This window comes from Haemaphysalis longicornis, unplaced genomic scaffold (genome assembly GCF_048455015.1).
Source record: "Haemaphysalis longicornis isolate Haplotype H1 unplaced genomic scaffold, Haemaphysalis longicornis Haplotype H1 scaffold_1, whole genome shotgun sequence".
Taxonomy (NCBI): Eukaryota; Metazoa; Arthropoda; class Arachnida; order Ixodida; family Ixodidae; genus Haemaphysalis; species Haemaphysalis longicornis.
This window is the reverse complement of record NW_027526203.1, coordinates 361,595,351-361,617,318: the sequence shown is the minus strand read 5'-3', so window position 1 is coordinate 361,617,318 and position 21,968 is coordinate 361,595,351. Positions and strand designations below refer to the sequence as shown.

The 21,968-nt window shown below is 46.1% G+C and overlaps 1 protein-coding gene across 1 annotated transcript in view; it reads left to right on the top strand.

Moving 5' to 3' along the window:
- The window catches only part of Hr39 (Nuclear hormone receptor FTZ-F1 beta), an 82,466-nt gene extending 61,584 nt beyond the window's left edge, over window positions 1-20,882 (top strand). Inside the window, exons 10-11 of the mRNA XM_077686164.1 lie at window positions 9,221-9,687; window positions 13,475-20,882. Of these exons, the coding sequence (XP_077542290.1) occupies window positions 9,221-9,687; window positions 13,475-13,761 (754 nt within the window). The 3' untranslated portion in view covers window positions 13,762-20,882. The remainder of the gene's footprint in view (window positions 1-9,220; window positions 9,688-13,474) is intronic.
- The last annotated feature ends 1,086 nt before the right edge of the window (window positions 20,883-21,968 follow it).

The following is a 21,968-nucleotide window of genomic DNA, read 5'->3' as shown; positions in this document are numbered from 1 at the left end:
GCTATCGAATGCACTAAGTGGTGCACCCGGAGGCGAGTCTGCCCTCGTCAGTTTTTTTTTCATGTAATAAAAAACTCGGGTTCAGTGGAGTTTGGTCTTTATTATTCCCACACATGCATCGTTCTTGTTCCGTTCAGTAAAAAAGTGAAGAAATGCCCCAGCCCACTGTTAGGTTCGCATGGCTACTAGGTTCCCATCCATTGTGTGCAATCTGCCGGTAACTGTGCGCGAGTCCAACTGGTCTAACTTTCCATTTCACAGCTGTCCGTCATCAGTATATTTCATAACAGCTGTTTTAATAACCAGACTAAAATCGTTAAAAATGTGGAAGCTGCCTTGGGGGAACGTCAGGCAGCGTTTTGATTTGTTTGACGAACGGTTTCGGGAAAACCTGCCTCGTCGTGAAGAGATTTAAAAAAGCCTAGCTAATTCTCATGGCCACGGCTGATGTTTTATAGTCGGTTAATAATTGTGCCTAGTCATACTCTTGCTTTATTTGCTCAGCTTATCATGCGTCTTTACACGCTTGACCGCATGCGCTAGGCCTTTTCCAAGTGCCGGCGCTAAGCTTTGGAAACGGTGTTTACGCAATTCTTTGCCTTTGCGCGAACACTGTGCAGAGGTGCTGCAGGCGTGTAGAAAGAACAAAGTGTACGTAGTATGTACAGTCGAACCTTGCAATAACGAAACCCCCGCATTAACGAAACCGCCGGGGAAAGCCAGAATATTCGCTTTTGCGGGAATTTCGTTGCCGCGAGAATGAAACATAAACTCCCAGAAAATTGGCGACAAACCAAAAATTTATTTCCTAGAGTAGGTTATATTACTCCGTGAGTCTTACCTTGCAGCCAACGTCACAGTGCAGCTCTCACTGTACAAGTGGTTCATTGCTAGTCGCCATGCGCGCCTATGAACAACGAGATCGTGTCATACGCATCCAAAACATTCCGTGGGTTCACCTTCTCTGCACATTTTTCGCCCTGGCCCTCGGCACCGAGTATGTCCGATCATGCAAACAAAGCCCAGCTTCTTCTGTTTATGAACTTTGCCAGAAACAGTGGCACCTCGTTGCACCAATACTGTTTAGAAAACTAAGTGAGCACCGCTTTGTTGACGTCCAGAAGGGCCACAGCCATCACTGTTTTGTTTTGCGCACGTGCACCATTGAGAACTGGTGGGATCCTTTTCAAAATGGTTGAGCGAGCTGCAGGCGTTTCCAAACTCCCATCCTACCTTTATACTCCCTTCCTCCACTTGGGCCACTGACTTGGGCGATGATGGCTGCCTTATCTCGTAGCGATAAAAACCTCCACTTTTGGGCTGGCGAAGACATCTTACTGAGAGCAAACATGCCGATCGCCGCACACAAACAACAAACGCTCGCGCGCTGTTCAACGGTAGTGGGCTAGCGTAGCCCAAGCCAAAGCCGCGACTTGAGTCACCATGTGTCGCCCCTTGGTGGTACCACTGCGAGGCTGTAAACAAATAGGGCGGCGGCTATTCAGGCGTGCTGTGGCAGAAGTTAACGCACTTTAAGTAAAAAAAAATGCATTTGTGCCCTTTCTGGACACAGTTAACCTCCAGTGGGTAGGTAAAATGCCGACCAAAGTTGCACCGAATTTCGATAACGCGGGATCAGTTTCCAGAAACGTTTCGTTGCCGCGAGATATAAAATACGTGGGCGTCTATGGACGTTCGCCGGGGATGTGAAAATATTTTGTTGCCGCGGGAATTTTGTACCAGCGGGATTTCATTATCAGGGGTTCAACTGTATATGCAATATCGGTCAAAGTACCCACTTTAGGGCTCATAGCACCCCACTCCCCCACCCCCGTCGGATACTGCATACTTCGGCTGCAGCGGACGTTTTTTCCGGATTAAGACGATCCGTTGTAACGGGCGTAGACTGTATATTTATGTATAAGTAGCTTGACTTTTTTGAATGAAAGTAGCCATTTTTGAGCTGTTGGGACAACTGGCGGTAAACACTGCTGGCTTTCCTTTGTGTACCAGGGTTCGCACAGGTCCTTGAAAACCTTGAGAACCCTTGAATTTAGAAGTGTCAATTTCAAGGCCTGGAAAGTCCTGGAATTTTTAAATGGTCCTTGAAAACCCTTGATTTTTCCGGAGAGAATCAATGGCCCTGTCTTTTCACAAGAATTCAAAGTGTTTGTCGTGGATTTTAGGTGCTAACAAATATAAAGAAACATCGTAACAATCAAGTTTCAGTGTATTGCGTGAAATTACAAGTTTGGTGGGAACAGACACTTGTCAATCCAATCCATGTCACGATGCAATCCAGTGAAAGCCAGCTTCTGTTCTCTATCTTGCATCTTCCATATAGTCTGTGGACGCATGCTCCTTGCATGTTTCCTGTGCCTCATACGCTCCATCTGCGTTTGCTTTTTCGTGCAAATGGTGGACGTGTACATTGTAATTCATCCTGCCTTGCAGCAACACTTGCGGATTTAATTTTAGCTGATACTCTTGCTGACAAAGGAAGAGATGCAGGCAGCATTAACTAAGTTTTAAAATCAAACAGCCTCAGCAAACACAATGGAAAAAGAAAAACCTCTAAATATCAGCCATGAAATAAAAAATAAAGCTGGGGAAGCATTTACGAACCCGTTAGCAACTATCTAAATGTGCACTAATGTGCTTAGGTATTGTGCAATAAAAAACTTTTGCATTGTGTTGGAAAAGTTATAAATAGTCCCATATAAAACGTTAGATGGGGACCTTGAAAATGTGTTTTCTGGTCCTTGAAAGTCCTTGAAAACCCTTGAATTTTTGCTTTTCAAGCCTGTACGAACCCTGGTGTACATATTCAACAAACACCTCATTTCTAATTTTATTAATTTATATGTATGTGTGTGTGCATATATAATATACAGGGTGTTTCACCTAACTTAAGCCAGAGATTAAAAATATGTCAATGCACTCTAGGGCAACGCAACCAAATGCATGCTGCTCACTTTTGTATGTACTTTCTCATGCTATTTTTTGTGTTTTGCCTAATTAGATAATTAGTCAATTCTAATTATCCAACTTTGGAACCAAGGAAGCTTTCCAATTACAAAAAATTCCAATTTGAAAGTTGCAGAGCGGTTTTCAAAACTTCGGAATAAACAGTTTGTCCCTTTCTATTCATTAGGTGTTAGTGTTTTTCAGTTATTGAAGATGCCCGCGTAATACAAAAACAAAACACCACGTGATGTGCCGGCTTGCACGTATTGATTGCAATGCTCCCAAACATTCCACGCATATATATGTGTGTGCGTGTGTGTGTGTAAAGTTTTCCGGGCGAGGGCAGCACTAATTCTATCGCGAAGCGGCGTCCTTTTTGTTTCGAGGGAGTTGGGGGAGTTCCCGCCGCCCTTTGTACGTACGTGCTGGAAGGGGGGACGCGGGTCTTACTAAGAATGGTCAGAAATGGCCAAAATGCCGATTTTGAGAAAATCTAATTTTTGGAATAATTGTACCTTCAAGCACCTGCCTTCAAAATATCAACGCTAAATTCGATCGGGAAATACTCGAAAATCATGTTTTGAAACACCTCGGGGGCCACGAAATGCCCCGAATCGGGCAAAAGTTGTTTCAAATTCCCGCGCGCGCCGCGGGCGAAGCAGCCGACCGACCGCCGCCATCTTGGTCTTGTTTTGAAGCTTGTTTCTTTGTGCGTATTTTGCGACATCTCAAAATGGCGTCGCTTTAGTAGAACGACCGCCCTTGCCAGTTTTCCGAAGGCGCCTTCTGGGCTGCCGATTGGCTGCAGCGCGCGCGTGCGGTTTGAGTTCGTCGTCTGGCGCCTCCCATTGGTCGGCGCGACTGCTACGTCAGTTCTTTTTTTTTTCTTTCGCCATCACGGCGTCTGCCACCCGCGTCTGACGGAGTCCGCTCTTCTGGCGCAGCGCTCGCTTAGAGTAGTTTTGCTAGACATTTTCGCGGTTTCTTTGGATTCTTTCATCGCACACATTCGTGACTGATGCCAGGAGACGTACGTTTGAAGAGGACGACCCGTCATGCATACGGGAAGCGAAAGCGTCGTCCGCCTGCGTAGCGCGACTTCGGGCCGCTCGACCCAGCCGGATGAAAATTGTTCGCCGCCTCGTATTGCTTCGCCTTTCCCATCGCCTGACCAACTACATCGGGAATCCAGACCTGGTCCAAGCACACAAGGTATTACACGGCGGAGGAGATCGCCGCGCGTACGGAACACGCAGACGAGGTCAAGCGCGGCATGGAGACCAAATCACCAACGCAGCGGAAATTCGACCTCCTTGAACTGGATCTGCCGCACTCGGAGGTAGAATTCCGGCACAGATTTTGTCTTAATGGATATGGCAATGCTGAAAGACCTTTTTGCGCACGTCGAGTGTGGGCTGGCGGCGCCGGATTTGAGACGGCTGACAGGCGGTACAGACTCACCGTAACGCTCCAGGTGACGTGCTCGGTTTACGAACATCGTGTGGAGTGTTTTTCGTCACCAAGGACCGAAGAATCTGGCAACATCACTCCTTTCGAGGTAAACATAACGGCCTTGAAAAGTATTCAAAGCCTCGGAAAGGGGGTGTCTGCTCTGTCGGATTTTTGTGCTGGGATGAACTTATCCCACAGAGGCTAGCCTACACCTCAAGACGTTCCAAGCGCACTTGAAAAAAGTGGTCCAGGTTTGCGAGGACACTGCAGCAGCCTCTGAAGCAGATAGCTAGTTTGTGTGTCGTCAAGGGCTTGTACAGGGACCTTGCTCAGCTGCCAAACAACATTGATGTCATGTTTGATGGCATGTGGATGACCAGGGGACGATCGTCACACATTGGAGTGGTACAGCTTGTGAACCCCCCCACCCACCCACCTACTTAAAACTTCAGTGTTGCGAAATCAAAGCTCAGTGTTTTGTCACAGGATCGCCCGAACGTTTCCTGCCATACTGCCATAGGCCAAATTCCCCAAAAACATCGTCATTTGACCCCTGTATCCTCTCTGCCCTGCATTTGACCCCTGTATCCTCTCAAACTTCTGCGTAAAAACCACGACTAAAATAGCCTCACCAAAGAACAAAAACAAAAAAAAGAGGGCAGCTGAAGCAAGTTTCATCCCTCCTCTGCCGTACCCAATATTCTGAGTAACAAAGTGCAATGTAATGAATGATGCCAGTTTACGAAGGACTGTTGCAGTTTTCACGACGCCAGCGAGACGACACCAGATTTCACAACGCCAGTAAGACGCCAACCGATTTGAAGTCGATAAATTTTGCTGAATTCCTGATGGTGTACGTTACTTGGCCTCTGGTATCTCCAGTTGTAGTTGACATTTTGGGACTCCAAAGACAGATTTGGAAATGGGAAGAACATGTCTTTGTTATATGGAAATGCTGCAGTTACACTACTGACCGTTCATTTCATAACACATGGCCAAACTTCAAATGCAGTTTTCTCTCTGGCTGTCAATTCATGTAATAAAAAGCTACAAAATGCAATGCAAAAGTTCATTAAAGCTGCGTAAGAAATTACCTAATCACGGTTTAGACTTTGCATGATAACTTTCAAACTAACAGTAGCAGCTCAAATATAATTGCATATTTGAAATATACAGAGAAAAATACATTTGTGTGCAAATTTTGTGTGCAAATTTTCATAAGTTTCTACCCATAAATAAAAAAGTAAGTTTTAAGACCCTCGTCCCCCCTTAAGTGGCTCGTGCGGCCGGCGGTAGCTTTGTTTGCATTCGTGAGTAGGGGGGCTGGATGCCTCGGGCAGTGCGGAAGGACAGAATCGGGTCCGGAAGTGCGACAGCGTGCACCCCGAGCTGCATGTGCACTTGCCAGACGCGGAGGAGCGCGCCGGCGGGTGTCAGCTTAGAGCGCTGAAAAGCCGTTCACCAAACGTAGTCGTTTCGCGATGTCTGAGGTGGTGAAACCAGCCAAGGGTCCCCCACAATGTTGTTGCGTGGTCGGCTGCCACAACAGTAGCAAGAAGACGAAGGATAAGAATCCTCCGGTGCGATTCTGCAGATTGACGCAGTTGACGTGCCAGAACCGATAGTCCGACGCACGGCTGCACCATTTTCGCCACATCTGGAGTGCAGTAAAAGTGTTTGACACAAAGGCGAACAGGAAAACAAACACCCACAAACGCCGCACAACGCACTGAAACTTTTGCACTTTCGCGCAAGCCTGGAAAACTCCAGTCATGGCATCGTTTTCTCATTAGCGACGTGCAGCCCCGTTTGCAGGGTCATAAAACGCCGCGGGGAGTCTCCTGGCAGCCTCGCGCTCGTCCAGCCCTGTGCTCACTGTAGAGTGTTCGATTCACAAGTCGCAGTTGCTTGCGACCATTGTGCGCTTTAGAGATCCCTGGCCGTATTTGGGACCACGCGTTTGGGACCCCTGGTCTAGAGGCTTCACCGAGCTGTACCAAGACCTCGACGACCCCAACGATGGTGGCCCCCGAGTGCCCTCACACCAGCCACCATCTTGGCCGGCAGACGTCTGACCACACTGCCACTGCACGAAGAAATGAAGAAGAAGAAGAAGTCTTTATTTTTCAGCAGACGTTAATATTCCTGTTGAAGGGGCAGGAGCTAAAGGCATTGAATGCCTGACGAGGGCTCCTGACCCTCTGGAGTTCTTGGAAAGCCTCACGACTTAGTTTCGAGAGCTGTGGCCGAAACGAAAACAGTAGCTACATCTGCTTCTGAATGTTGGGTGCAAGGAATACTTGGGCGAGCTTCGTTCGGCCTACGCTTCAAAGCAAACGAAGGGAGGGGTTCCTGGGAACGGCGACGTGATTGCTGTGGAAGGCTGGGATTGTGAGAGCAGTTTTTTCCGGTCGAGACGGCAAAATCCGCCTTTGTGAAGACGGGAGAGGAGGGGAGGGGGAAAACAGTAAAGCGTTCATTTCAGTTTCTATTCCCTTTGGCAATATCTTGTCTCATTGCGGGGATGGGGGTGGCTGGGGGTTGGGGCGGGAGAACAACTCCGAGCGCCCACAGACAAACGTCGCTTTGGCAATGGCTCAAATTGGTCTCCGTCTCCGACCACAAGTGCAAAATAAAAAGTTAACGAAGTTAAAGTTAAAAAGTTAAACACCTCGACAACCGATCTACTCCCACGTCCGTTTCCCGTTTCCTCTAAGGGCCTTCCGTCAATCCGCCACCTCCGCCCCCTTTTTCCCATTCTCTCTCACTACGCAGGGCGGGCAAGCGACGGCATTGTAGGCGAAAATAAATTAAGTTGACATTGAAAGATTGTTTCGGCTGTTGTCATCCAGCTCGGTATAGTATAAGTTCGGCCTCTCTGATTCCAACTTTGAAATACAACTAATTCTATGCTACAATGATGTTTGCAAATAAATTTCTTACAGCGAGAGTGCAGCAACAAAATAATAAAGTTCCTTATGATGGATAGCAAAACTTTCGTAATAAAATAATGAGGCGTACACAACGATTGTTGGTTTGGGCATGAGAGGATTTTAGGTTCCCCTCGTGTAAGCTTTACTACGTGTAATTTTTAATACCTGCATGCCTTCGTACGTTTCTATTAAATAAGCCAAATCTTTTCAGTAACAGAAAAGTAACGACGTTACTTTTTTTGCTGTAACTGTAACTAGTTACTTTTGGAAAATTCGTAACTGTAACTGTAACCGAGTTACTTTTCTGGGTTAGGTAACTGTAACTGTAACACTGTTACTTTTTTTCGGTAACGTGCCCATGACTGGTTTTAGGTTACATAAGAATTACGTAGTTCACATGACTTTGTGCATTGCAAACAGAAGCCCTGTAGAGCATTCTGAATATATTAAATGGGCGTTCTGAAATAATAAAGAATCCAAGAAATTTCATTTATAAACATTCTCGTGATACCGAACTTTCTGGCTAGACATACTGCCGCAAAGCATGCAACAATTGCTTTTGTCAAGGAAGATGTGTCAAGCAAAAAGGACATTATGGATTCAGGTCTTGTTTTCTTGCCCCCTTGTGTACATGCAAATTAATTTGATTGTTTCTGCTGCGCTCCCGGTACTTGAAATAATATGCTTCCTTTTGTTTTATTATTGGGACCACGGAGAGGGATGTCAGTGGTGCAAAAATTTTGAAAAGAAAAAATGGATATCATGGATCTCTGTACAGGATGGCGCATCCTCTCATATTCACTGTGTATTTTATTGTATAGTCAATTGCCTAATTTTAAAGCAAGAATTATGTCTTGCTATATAGGAGGATATATGTACAGTGGAACCCCGATTACCCGTCCGACAGTTTAACGATGACCCACTTCTTCCGACATATCAGCGCGGTCCTGGCAAACTCCTCATAGAAACAATACCCAGGTTATACAACGCTCGGGTGCACACGGTCTGCTTCGTACAATGAACGCTTGCGGGGATAAACCGGCATTTTTCCCACCTTTTACGCCGCTTCGCTGCCCCGTCCCGACTTTCATTTCTTAACCCCCATTTGACGCTGCTTCATGTAAACAGTCCTCGACAGGCCTGACCACTTTCTGAACAGACTCAAGGAAGCTGGCGGGTACTGGTGGGCAGTAGCTTAACCTTCGACGGCCCCACACGGCAGCAGAGTGCCAATGTGCCAGCCGCGAGAAGTCAAAGTCCAGGTGGCCGGTGGACCACCAACTTGAAGCTCCTATTGAGCCGACGAACGGGAAAACAGATATGCATCCCCACGGCGATTGTTGCTTTGTTCCTTTCTTTCCCGGATTTCCTTCCATTGCCGCCTTGTATTATCATTTGTTTCTCTTGCGGCCTTGGCAGTTTCACATTCTCGCCTTTCCCCCTCTCAATTCGCTCGTTTGCGCATGCGAGGCGCAGGGCTGGCAGGCTAGCATCGGATGGCATGGGGTTGCGTGCGGCGCACGGCTGATGGGCTAGCACAGACGCCAAGTGGGTAAGTGGGTGAGGGGGGTGCACAAAGTAGGCGGATGTATTTTTAGAAACTAGGGATTTCAGTTAGGGGTTCACAATATAGTAATGTAAATACGTTCTCAGCCTTGTAAATGGTCATGGGAGACCATTTACAAGGGTGGCATTAGCTTGATCATACGACACCCTGGCCATACGATGCATTTGCCTGGTTCCTTCAAAAGTCGTATTATCGGGATTCCACTGCGTCTCGGTATGCTTTCTAAGCGCCCAGCATCCCAGTGGGTGCGTGTTGACGTTGAGGCGTGTTGTGTCGTTCTCTTCCCTTGCTTGCTGGGTAGGTTGTCGGAGCAGTTTGGCCACAAGGTGTCTGCCACTGGCGCGTCGGCGCTGGATGCGGGGGCGGACTCCTCCTCGGCGGCGGGGGGTGGCACCCTGGGCGGAGGGGCCGAGGGGGGCCCGAGCCTGCTGAGCAGCCTGTGCAACATAGCCGACCACCGGCTGTACAAGATCGTCAAGTGGTGCAAGAGCCTGCCCCTGTTCCGGGACATCCAGGTGGACGACCAGATTGCGCTGCTCATCAACTCGTGGTGCGAGCTGCTGCTGCTCAGCTGCTGCTACCGCTCCACCGGGACGCCCAACGAGATCCGTGTGTCCATGGGCAAGTCGGTCACGCTGGGCCAGGCCCGCCACCTGGGCATGGGGCCCGTCATCGAGCGTATGCTCAGCCTCACCGACCTGCTGCGCCGCCTGCAGGTGGACCAGCGAGAGTTTGTCTGCCTCAAGGTCATCATCCTGCTCACCTCGGGTACGGCTGGCCAGGCAGTGTTTCATTCGTATCAAATCTCAACAGGGTGCTTAGCTAGCGCATTTCGCTCTGGGATGAAGAAAAATCCACTATCTCTCTCCCCCCCCCACACACCTTTTTTTCGTCTTTTTTTTTTTTTTTTTTTTTGACTGTCTTTTTTTTTTCTTTCTTTTTTTTCTTTGTACTGTCACTGGACATTTACTAGATAGGAGGGGAGGCTAGATACACCCTGTTCTTCTTTGCGAGCTTGCGGACCTTGGTGGCCACCAGGAAACACAGTAACAATCACATTCATAATAGGCCAAGTTAGCTACAGTGTGCTAATTGCTGGTCTTACTTTTTAATTTAAAAAAGTAGATACGTGTTTAATTGCTTGCTTTACAGTATATATTTAAAGGAATTGGAGGCAAGTATTAAACTGAGCTAGCCCAATTGATAATTACCAAGGATCTCACCAGTATGTGACCCCAAATGTCGCCCGGAGACCATAGCATTCAATGTCATCTCTACACCTCTCATTATGCAAGCTCCATGATGTTAACTAGTTACGCATTTTCCTCGCTCCTTGATTTGGTTCAATACAAATGGTACAAGTATTTCTCTCTACCTCTGGAGACTCGGTGAATTCTGGAGTTTTTTTGTGGCCAGTGTTGGCCAATCTCCCTAAGTGGGCATGCTTAACTCTTGGCACGCTGCCGCATTTTCTCGATATTTTTAACTGTGGACACCATGCACACACGATTTGCTCAACTGCTTTGCTGTTAAAACTGTACAGGGTTTAAACAGGAAACTTCGCTTCCAGAAGCTGTGGCCATTTATTTTTATCATGCTCTCAAAGCGCAAATTTAGCAGTTCAGTGACGTCGTTTGGCTCGTGTATAAAGCATTTCTTGCATTGTTTGTGCTAACGTCTGTAAGTTTGCACATTTGTTGCGTACAAGTGTCACTGCCACGCAACCATCAATAAGCCTTCAAGTGCTTTCATTGTACCCAAGCGCATGATGTTGTGCTGTATTGAGCAATTTTGAAGCATGAAATCCTCCTGTAAAAGAGCACTGTGTAATGTTGCAGTTAAACCTAAATATAACGAAGGTGAAAAACTGCGTGATTTGCGCTTGCTGCTTTCCCACGAACTTAGTCACTACACGGCACTTCCTCGTCCTCCTCCCCGCCCACTTCCCCCCCCCCCCCCCTTCCCCCCACCGTATTCACAAACATAGCTTTAACACTTTTCGTTGCCTTACCAGTTTCAAGGACCAAATTTATGCTGAAAGGACGCCTTTAGAGAACTTCATGCTCTTTGCTGCACTCAAAATTGTGGAGAGGGTGCTAGCTGGGGTAGTGACATTCTTCTTTCTTGTCGACAGAGACAGCATTTAAAATTGCGAGCTTGTCTTGACAAGACAAAACATCTCGTTTCTGGCTGCAACTGGCTGCAAAACTCATCACCACCAAACCGACACCATAGATGGCAGTGGCGACGTGCTACCACACGCCGATAGGCAGGCCTTACCGACACTGCACTCGCACTGGAAATGCACGGTAGTTGGTAGTGCGGGCGAAGTTCGCTAAATAATGCATTTCTCCAGCCAATTTTTCAGAAAAAGTGCAAGAAACAATAGCTCATCAGTGTAGTGAATTCGTTATATCAAGGTTAACTGTCACAAAGCCTTCGTTACATAGAGGCCACAAACACATGGGTTTCAATGGAGCTGAAAAACTTCGTTAAGGGGGCACATGGGTCTTTGGGAAAGACAAATTTCCCAAAAAAGCATTTTTTCTCACAGTTTTTCCTCCGAAAATTTTATACTTGGAACAGTACCAGGTTCTTATAAAAGTTATTGAGGCCCAATTTCAACAAAAAAATAACATTTTTTTCATAATTCCCCACTTTGCTACGAGTGGTATCACAGTGATGGGAAATTCTTGAGAGGTACATCCCAGCCTGTAGTGCAGATAGGAAGATTATTTCTTTTGCACTCTTTAAAGCTGAATGTGTAAACCATCCCATAAGGGAAGCAGATTTTGCATTTTGTGTTTCAGTATTGTTTAATTAGCACTATTTTTAATTGGTTAGCAGGAATACTTCAAACCTAGAAATTAGAATTGACGTAAAAGTTTATTTGATTGCAAAACAAAAAACTGCTTCCCATATTTGATTTGCCACAACTTCTGGCATCTATTTATGCCTTGCTGGTCATTTTTTGTTGTATAGTTTTTTCCTATTGCTATCAAAAACAATCAAGGAAAAAATTTAATTAACTAGGAAAGTTATTACCTCACTTCAAAACTAATTGTATATTTGAAATCAGCTGAAAAAACTGAACAAGCCCATGAAGTTTCATCAAAATTGGTTGGAAAGCAAGAAAAAAGTTTTGAAGACTAGTAGGCCCTTTTAAATCCAGAAATTCATTACATAAAGGTTCGTTACATCCAGGTTTAACTGTACTGTTAAACCTGGATGTAACGAACCTCTACGTAACGAATTCCTGCATTTACCGAAGTTTTTTAATTCCCCATTGCCGGCCTCATTGGAACCCATGTCTTTGCGACCTCTATGTAATGAAGGCGTTGCGACGGTTAACCTTGATGTAACGAATGCTCTACACTGATGAGCCATTATTTTTTTACCTTTTTCTGAAAAATAGGTATGGGAAATGCACTAATTGAGCTAATTTCTTCCGGACCACAAACTACCGTGTGTTTCCACATGTGAGGCCTGCCTGTCGGCGTGTAGTCACGCGTCTTCAATGCTGTCTGTGGTGGTTCGTTGGCGGTGAGTTTTGCCATAAAGCGAAAAGTTTTGTCTTTTCAAGGCAAGCACGCAACTTTTAATGCTGTTGCCACCGGCGAGAAAGAGATGAACGTAGCCGCCAGGTGCAGTATACCAGCTAACACCCTTTCGCCAGTTTTGAGTGTGGAAAAGAACATCAAGTTCACGAAAAGGCGAACTTTCAGCATAAATGTGGTCCTCGAAACACGTTAAGGCACCGAAAAGTGACAGAAGGCAAAAGTGATACTTACGGTTACGTTTGTCAATACGGGGGGGAGTGACATTGCTTCTTTGGAGTGCCGTGTAGTGACTATCCCCATGGGAAAGCAAAAAGTGCAGATCACACCATTTTTCACTGTGAAATACATTCTTGAAGGGTGAGTTCACCGTCACTAATGTGAAGCCTTTTTTTTTTTTTTTTTTTTTTTTTTTTCGTTTCTGTTTTATTCACGCGAGCCTTCACTCGAAACCTGCATGGAACAAAAACCTGCATGTAACAGAGAATTGCGAACTTTTGTCAACTTTGTTATACCCAGGTTTAACTGCATAAGCAGATGTACCATCTGTGTGCAATCACGTCTTAAATACTCGACCTCGTTCTTCAGTTCCAAGGGTTGTTTATCAGGAGATTGGATAGAAACGGCGTAACAATGGCAGACCTTTCTAGGCGTTAAAAAAGGGGGGAGTGGGAGAAGAGGGTTGTCATTAAGCCCTGGAAAAGCAGCAACAATGGCAGGGGCTAGCTAGCACATACAAGGCGTGGTCTCTGTCCCCCACGGGTTTAACGTACGTCTGGTTGGCAGAGCATTGCTACTGACATGGTTGACTGGCACCCATTGCATTGAGCAAACAGTGTCGGTGCCAGCCAAGTGCGCACGTAGAAGGAACAGCTTGTAGTGCACCTGCTCGGTGTCCCTGCAAAACAGGCAACATGGAAAGTGAGCCCTGTGACGCCCAAGAAGCAGTTCCGTTCCGGTTGCTGAGAGAGTGGGGCTCCCTGCCTCTTTCCTTGCAGACGCCAGTGGCCTGAAGGAGCCCGAGAAGGTTCGTGCCTGCAAGAAGCAGGTGCTGGAGGCCCTGCAGGCGTACACCATCTCGCACTACCCGTCCCAGCCGTCCAAGTTTGGCGAGCTCCTGCTGTGCGTGCCCGAGCTGGAGCGTGCCTGCCAGGTGAGCAAGGAGTCCCTGGCGGCGTCGCGACGCATCGCCGCCTCCTCCTCCTCCACCTCGGCGGCGCCCATGGCCGACCCCCAGGCGCCCAGCTTCAACCTGCTCTTCGAACTCTTGCGGGGGGACCACTGAGCCGCCGCCCGTGTGTGTGCACCTGTACATAGTGCCCCCCCCTCTGGCGTGCAGAGACCGGACGCACTGCTGCTGGAGTCGCTCGGTTTTTTTACTCCCCCCATGTGATGATGTGCTGTGCTCCCCGACAAGACTGGGCTGCCTTTTTGTCATTTGCTCGTGCAGGTGGCCATTGCCGTGTTTTCCCACATTTTTCAGTTTCCTCACTCCCAGTGAAGCTGCCCTGCTGTTAGTGTTGACTGTCTCTACAAGTGCGAAAGCAAAGCCCAGTTGGAGAAGAGAGAGCTAGGGTCGGTGTCAACTTTACCTTCCTTGTTTCGTTCGGTGGCTCGCTGCTGCCACTGCTTCCTGGCCTACCCCGTTTTACCCCCAAAAGAACAGGCACTGGGCTAAGAATTCTAATTTAATACTGTTTTAGACATCTCGCATCCTATCTTCCTTTGTGTGTGTGCGTTTACTGTTTTATTATTTTGTTTTTGCATTTTGTTACTTCACTGTGCTTTCCAAACCTTTCTCCCCCTTTCAAGTTGTGGGGAAGGGGAGGAAAAGAGCATTTGGTTGTTTGATGCTTTGCATCACGGTGTACAGCTTGTGTCGTGCCACATCGAGCCCATGAGATGTTAAGCCTTGGCAATGTGCTGCTGCGCAGTAAATTACATTAAGATTGATGCAAACCTTGCATTCTAAGGGCAACTAAAATTAACTGGCAGCTATTCGAATTCATGCCCTTTTGCATGTGCATGTAAGGAGTGGGCCAGCAACACGAATGACTAGAGATTTTCTTTTTTTTTTTTTTTTTTTTAGCCGTACACAATTTTTTGTTTTCTTTGCAGTCCTACATGATTCATTTTTTAAACGTGGGAAAAATAGGAAAGTTATATAGTCATGAAAGGTCCCAGCGTGCTGGGGTGCCCATTTGCATTTCTTAAGTGAATCAGAAACTTTAGTGTGAAAGACTTGGCATTTTTAAGTGGGACTGGTTAACCTAGTTAACCTGAGTTTTTCAGCCGACATAGTTATTACATGTGCCGAATTTCTTCTGCGCTCTGACTGGGGCCTGTGTTAAGCAGTTAGAACTATTTTGTCTGACATTGCGGTTATTGGAATGTTTATATCTTGCAAATGTTTTGTTTCTGGAGCTTGCGTTATTATTTTACTAAGGAGTGGGATGTCAGACCAGAGAATGCCATCAGCCCCAAAACCTGGTGCAACGCTTCCAGCATTGTATATCCGTGTTGCTCAGTAGGACGCATGTCTTATGTTCATTGGTTTCAAAGTACATGCCTAACCTGTCCATCCATCCATGAATCATTTCACAACTTGGCACTCGTGTTTTGCTGGCCTTATCAGAAAAGAAAAAAAAAAGAGGAAGGTGTTTTAAATGATTGGTTCCTGTTCGCAGTTTTATTGTTTGGCTCAGATGAAGTCGGCTTTGTTTTGTGCAAGTGGTTAGGTGCTCGGCCACTGCCCGAAGAGGACTGAAAGTCTGGCACTGTTTTCACAGCCTTCCTCTTCGTGATGGAACGTGCGAGGTTAACCTGGCTTGCATATGCTTCCCGTTGCTTGCCATATAAATTATAGTCGACTCGGTCTGTGGGCGCACGAAAGTGAGAGAGGTACCTATGTGAAAGCTCCTGCTGTTTGGTAATTCTACACACTTCCATAGCTTTCTGTTCATAAAATGCTCATGTATAGGATGCCGTACATCATCAGCTTGTGCCAAACAGAATTCCCATTCCGTTTTTCTGTCTCCTTACTTCCAGTAAATTGCTACTCCTATTTTATTTCCAGGGCTGAGCTCATTGCTGTGCTTGATCTCTCTTGTGCTGTCTTAGTGGCAACTCCACACACTGTTTCCACAGAGCTGAGGGATGAGTGTAGTGCAAACAGGCAACAAATGCTCCTGCACATTTGAGTCAGTCAAATGCACTGGCAGGATTTGCTCGTCCAAAGTGGCCCCTGTTCCGTTTACCTCTGCAGATTGTTTTTTGTTATTGTGTGGATTTAACGTTTCTCAGCACCGTCCTTTTTCTTGTTTGTGCCTCGCAAGAAACAAGGAGGCCTTTGTGCGAGCTTGGAGGCTGGGTTTGCGAAGGGAAAACTCACCTGTTCACCCTGTCCTCCCCTCGGTGGTCACCAAGCTGCGGACCACCCTCGCGGTGTGTCAGTTGTGCTGTGCCCATTTGTACCCCAGCTCATACTGTCCATGCCTATACCTTCAAGTGTCCACTGGTCACGTTGTGGCCAGCCCTTTTGGCCGGCAACTTTGCTCCCCTTTGTCTTGTGTGCCTGTCAAAGCGGCCTCGCACAGCCGCAAGCCAAAACTTCTCTGCTCTGTGTATTTATTGTATATATAGGAACGTTGATAGAGAGGGGCCACAAGTTGGTCAGGTACGACCAGTTGGCTCATAGTGTTTTTCTTGCGCTTTTGGTTGATTTTTAAAATCAATATTCCGTGTGTTTAGCTGTACAGCAGAGGTGAGGAGTGTAAATTTTCTTCAAGAACAACACTCAATCTATGCAGACACCGAAAAAAAAAATTCACCATCAATCATCTACTTCCAAGGACTGTCAGTTCCAACTTCTTCCTGTCTCTGCCTCACAAGAATCATCTAAAGATCCGGCATTGTGTGCTCTCCTTGTGTTGTTGTCAGGGACCAAAGGGGCAGCGTAGTGCGAGTTCCCGTGGGCAGCAGCGAAGGTGGTCCCTGGGCTCGCAGTGGGCCTCTGTCGGCCAAGTAGGTTGGGAGAGCCCCCACTGGGCCACCAGGTTTCGCTTCGTGCTGTACCAAGTGGGACGCACCACTGGATACAGAGCCTTCGATCTGGCGTACGTGTAGTCTTCTTGCTCTCCACCCTCTCTCTCCTGCTGCGGCCTTTGCGGCACGTTTTTGTTCTCGGTGTAGCTGTTTTCGTTTGTAGAGCTTTCAGCATATGTGATTGATGCGAATCCTTGCACGGTGGAAAGCATTTCAGCGGGTGACAATGCCTTATGTGATGGCATTTGGGGCTCTCTTAAGTGTTGCTTACGAGTGTGGTGGGAAAGCAGGATGTGCAGCAGTGCGTATAGCAGTTCAGTCCAAATGTGGCCAGGTGTGGCGGTTGAGAAAGGACAATTACTGTGGCACACACCGCACTCGAAACAACCTACGGTGAAGCAAATGTGCGACTCCGCTTTGTGTGCCTACTGGAGCAGTGCTGTACCCATTTTACATTCCCATGATCTGTAGCTGTTTTATTCAAATGAAACTGTGCAGCTTGTGTCAATACAACGTGGCTCTATGCAAGGTGGCACAGTACAAGCAGAACCGGCCAAGATGATCTGACTTGGGCTTCGAGTCCTTGCGTGGCTAACGAATATTTGTGTGTGGCCTACTTTTTTATTATTATTACTATTATTATTATTATTATTATTCAGAGGATTTGTACAACATTAAGGCTGAGGGGGAAAAAAATGAACGTATGCGTCATTCACAGTGCCTCGCAGCCAAAATATTGTAAGCGATTCCGCTATGAGTCACATTTGCGAAACCTGCTTTCAGTGCCGTAACTCTTGTAATTTGAGATGCTACATGTTTGCAAGAAACACAATATTTTGTATGTGTGTGTTTGTACCTTAGGGCTGTGTTAAGACGAAAACTTACCGGTGAACTGTGCCAGTGGTGATATTACTTCCAAGAAGTCTTCTTGAATGTGTTGATGACTCAGCATTGCCTCCGGCTGCCAGAGAAGTTATCTGGGAGCCCCATTATTGTTTGTGCACGTTTGCACTGATGCTTTTTTATCACTGCATCTTCTACAAGGGCAGCTTGGCTCGTGATTTCTTTTTAATCGCTACATGTGTTTTATGTCAGTCTCACTGGTACTATACTGCCTTGATGACCTCGGTTGTGGTGTAGTTTGATCAAACATTTTGCTTGCGCTGTCTGTGTCTATCTCTCTGCATAAGTCAAAGTCAGATCGGCTGAAAAACAAAAAGAAGTAGCCTTGAGCAAAATCATCTAATGTAATGCTCCTCGTGTTACTCCTGTTTTTCAGGACACAGCCATTTTGTGTAGAGTATAGTGGCAAAGGCATCTTCGTTTCGCGTGAAAAATTTTCTGAATTTCTTGTGTTAGATGCAACTGAAGGAAAAGTGCAAGCTGTACAGCATTAAAATGCAATAGTTCCTGCATCCCTTTTTAAAGTCTGTGGCCTTGATTCAAATATATTTGTGGACTGAGCATCAAATAGGGTGTTTGAGGAAGTTAGAAATTTTACCCTTTCTTGCAATGCCCTAGGAATGTTTGTCCAGGCCATAAAATGTACTGTGGCCTGACATAACGTTGCCAGATGAGTAAAACTTTTGAAAAGCATTGGCTCGAGAGTAAATAGCTGCTGTCATCCGCGTTACTGAAATAAACAAGAAACATGCCCGCTGCTGCAGATGGTGCTGCGCTCAGGTTAACAGCCTGTACACCTGCTTTTTTCCACAAAAAAAGTGCATTTGTATAATTGAATTAAATTTCAGTGTTTTGCTGGCATTTGGCATTATAAGAGCAGCAATCTATTACTAAAAAGGAAGCATGTGCCTTTTGCAGTGTTTATGGTTTCATCAGGCAGTGGAAAATTTTGTCCTTCATTGCTCAAAAAGAACAAGCTTGCACCTTTTCCAGGCACGATTTGGGCATAGTGAAGTGTTTTCTACATTGCTAGCTGTGTGGCATGGTGGAGACTTAATGCCAATTTTTACAGTGGGGCGAACCATGTGCAGTCCTCTGCATTTGCCTGATGTCCTGTTGGTAGGGCTCTCGGTTAAAATTACAAAGCAGGAGATTTCGGCTCATTTATTTGGCTCTTGGCTCCATGCAGCACGAATGGATAAGCATCAGAATGAAAGTTCAGAGTAATGACCTCTTCGCTGAAAATGCAAATTTAGGTTTGGGAGTTTTCCGGAAACCACAACGAGCTGAGTAGCAGTATTAGGATGACTGATGCTGTGTGGCCCTTTTGCAATTGAGCATTGTTTAGTGGAACTTGTGACCACAGGTGGTGCAACGTTTTTCTTCGTGTATACGAATGATCCCAGTGATGAAATGATTATGACCCGGTGGACAGTGTGCTCGTGCCTGCTTTTCTTTTTTTTCTTCAGGCTTAGAGTCATTTCAGTGCAGTTCATATTTAGATTTTAAAGTAAGGCTTCTTCTGGCAAGTAGGCTCTGTAATGTGAATGTGATGACTGCCATTTGCAGAACCGTGCTGATTGCAGAGCATGAAGCCATGTTTTGTAAAGGGAACTAAAATTGTTTGGTTGTTTTCCTACCTGCTTGCTTGCACGCACAAAGTGCCTCGAGATAAACTTAGGTGCAACTTTTAAAATGGAAGCTGCTCCCATAAATGCTGTAGCAGGTCTCAACTTTTATATACGAGTACATTGTTTTACAAACATAGTCATTTAAAGAAAACTGTGCGCTCAAGTACTGTATGTTATAGGTTGACTCTAGTTCCCTTCGGGAAAACCTAGAGGAGGAAACAAATCGTTAATCCCGTCCCATGTCTACCCACGTTAGTTTGATTCAGCGTATCTTTTTAGTCAACGGTTTATAGAAAGGTCAACGTGTAATTGTGTAAATGCAGGGCATGTTGCTGTTTGCAGCAAAGGTTCGGCAGTCATTGCATTCACATTAAAGCTGAAGCCAGTGATACGCTGTTGTATGGTGCTAGAGAAGCGCAGTGTAAAGTGTGGTGCCACTTATATTCCCGCTCTCTTGCCAGTATTTTTTTTTTTTTTTTTTTCCCCTCTTCATTGCATCTGTCTGTTTATTGTGCCGTGTGTTCATTCCGAAGAGTTTAATAAAGCACGTGATTGACCCGTTGATTGTGATACGCACTTAGGTTATACTATATTTTCGTTTAATGGGGATGTAACTGCTGGCTGTTTACTTCTCTAACTTATTGCCTCTCCATCTGTTTGATGTTAAATCTGTGCTGAGAGTTTGTACTGACACACTGTGCATCCAGAAAGAAACGAACACAATCCCGTTGTTGCCACTTAGACCTGTGAATCTCAATGGCTTTTTTTCTCTCTCTCTCTCTCTCTCTCTCTCCCTCTGTCTGTGTTCCCTTTTGTCACTGTTCTTATTGCATTTTCTTTGCTTGTTCTAAGGGGTTCTTGTGCCAGCACACGATGAAGCGTCAAGTGTGAGCCATTGGTGTGGCCTAAAGGAAGATGTGCAAAAAGCTACACCATCTGTCTGGTGTTCTGACTGTGACGCTAAGTTCACAACCAGTCACACAACGAATGATATTTTTCTGTGGTGTGCTTTGTGCTCAGATTCTTGCAGAATACGTGGACGCGAATCGGCTCATCTAAGAGCTGAACCTTTCGTTAGGAAGCTGAAATCGATTGCGCTGTGCTGGAGCGCCTAAAGGAGTCGCTTTTCTGGCCCAGATTAATGTCGAGCTATGCAGTATGCCTCCTGTCGCCTTATCTCCAACGGGACACTTTGCAGGCGCATGTGCCAAGAGACCCTTGAATGCTGTGTCTTAAAAGAAAGCCTCAGAATTTCATGGAATAAGAGGGGTTGTGTTGCAAAGCATTCTGGGTGATTTTTGTTTGTGCTTGACGATGCCTCCACAAAGCTCACACACTGACCAGCCGAGTGTGCTTATGGTAGCGGTGCCTCTTTGCATATCCCCTGCTCTTCGTCCTCCTTTGTCTAGTTTGCAAATTTTTGTGTGTGGTTGTGGTGCATTACGCAGCTTGTTCTCTCCCCATTTTTTCTTCTGTGCACATCTGAATGTGTATGAGGAGTGTATATCAGAAATCAAAACCTTCTCACACACATCTCTGAATCCCGTCCTGCTGTTCTTGACCAGCTTTTTTTTTTTTTTTTTTCATATCATTGAAGCATTCTTTGTCTTTTTAACCTGTATATAATGAGTGACATACCGCCGATCCTGTGTTTTTTATAACTATAGTAACAGCGTGGGGAGAGAAAAAAAAGCTACAGAATTTAGGAAACTGTGTGCCAGTGGCACACTTATTTTCTGGACTTTTTTATAGTTTGTATACTGTGGGGCCTAACCCAATTGAATAAAGATTTGCTTTGCAATGGCTTGTTTTTGGGTGTCCCAGGCCAGGACACTGTCTTTCTGACGGTTGTTGGCGGGGTGACTTCATGCGGACAAAATGTAACACACCCAGGTGTAAGTAGCAGCAGCTGGCGGCAGTCGATGCTGCATGCGTGCAGCTCAACCACTTTGTCCAGGTTTTACAGTGCCAACATTCGTTTTTGTGGAGCGCAAATCTCCACATTCAGGTGCACATTTTCTCAAGTTCAAAAACCCAAACAGGAGACGTGCTGCAACCATAGGTGGCAGGGGGAGGGGAGGGAGGGAGGGGGGAGGATACCTTCGAGAATGGCCAACAGGTGGGTGAGGATGAGGCATATAACATCGACTCTATGGCGCTTGGTGCAGTAAAACCTCATTACAGGAGAGTCTACTGCAGCATAAACTTGATTGCAAGAGACATTTGAATAAAAACAGTTTAGTTGGTTTTCCTATGTGCGCCATGTTAGCAACATTGCATACAAGAGACCTTGGTTACAAGAAACTTGTTTCCCGGGTCTCTTGAGGGTCTCTTATAACGAGGTTTTGCTCTAGTGCTAATTGAAAAGACTCTTCGGGGGTTGAGGGGAACATCGTTTTTCTTTGGTACAGTTGCTTGTGGGGCAGGGGAAAAAAACTCGGTCTGCTGTTACGTGTGCCTGCATGTGTGTCCCAAACGAAATGTGGCATCATGACGCAGCTACATAGCTTCCAGACCCTAACTGATGTAAGAAGAGGGAAAAAAGACACTAGACTGAATAATCTCCAGGGGCACTTCAGTCTGCTTACGTGGCTTGGGTGGGAAAGCATTGTGGCCTTGGCAATACCAATCTAAGACTTGCGTACTGCTTGATGCAACACGAGTTTGGTGTAGACACCCATGGAGTAGAAGCAAGCTCCTGGCATTTCATTTCCTTGACATCCTTGATCTCAGCCTTGTTGACATTCTTGTTGGCAAGTGAAGCGCATGCCGTTCGTGCCACGGTTTTCTTAATCCGACAGCATTAAATGCCCCATTACAAAAACGAACTCTGCGCCAAAAACCTCCCCCCATATGGCTTCCTCGCATCTCTACCACTCCCAGAATGGACAGATATTCATCAAGTATTCAGCTA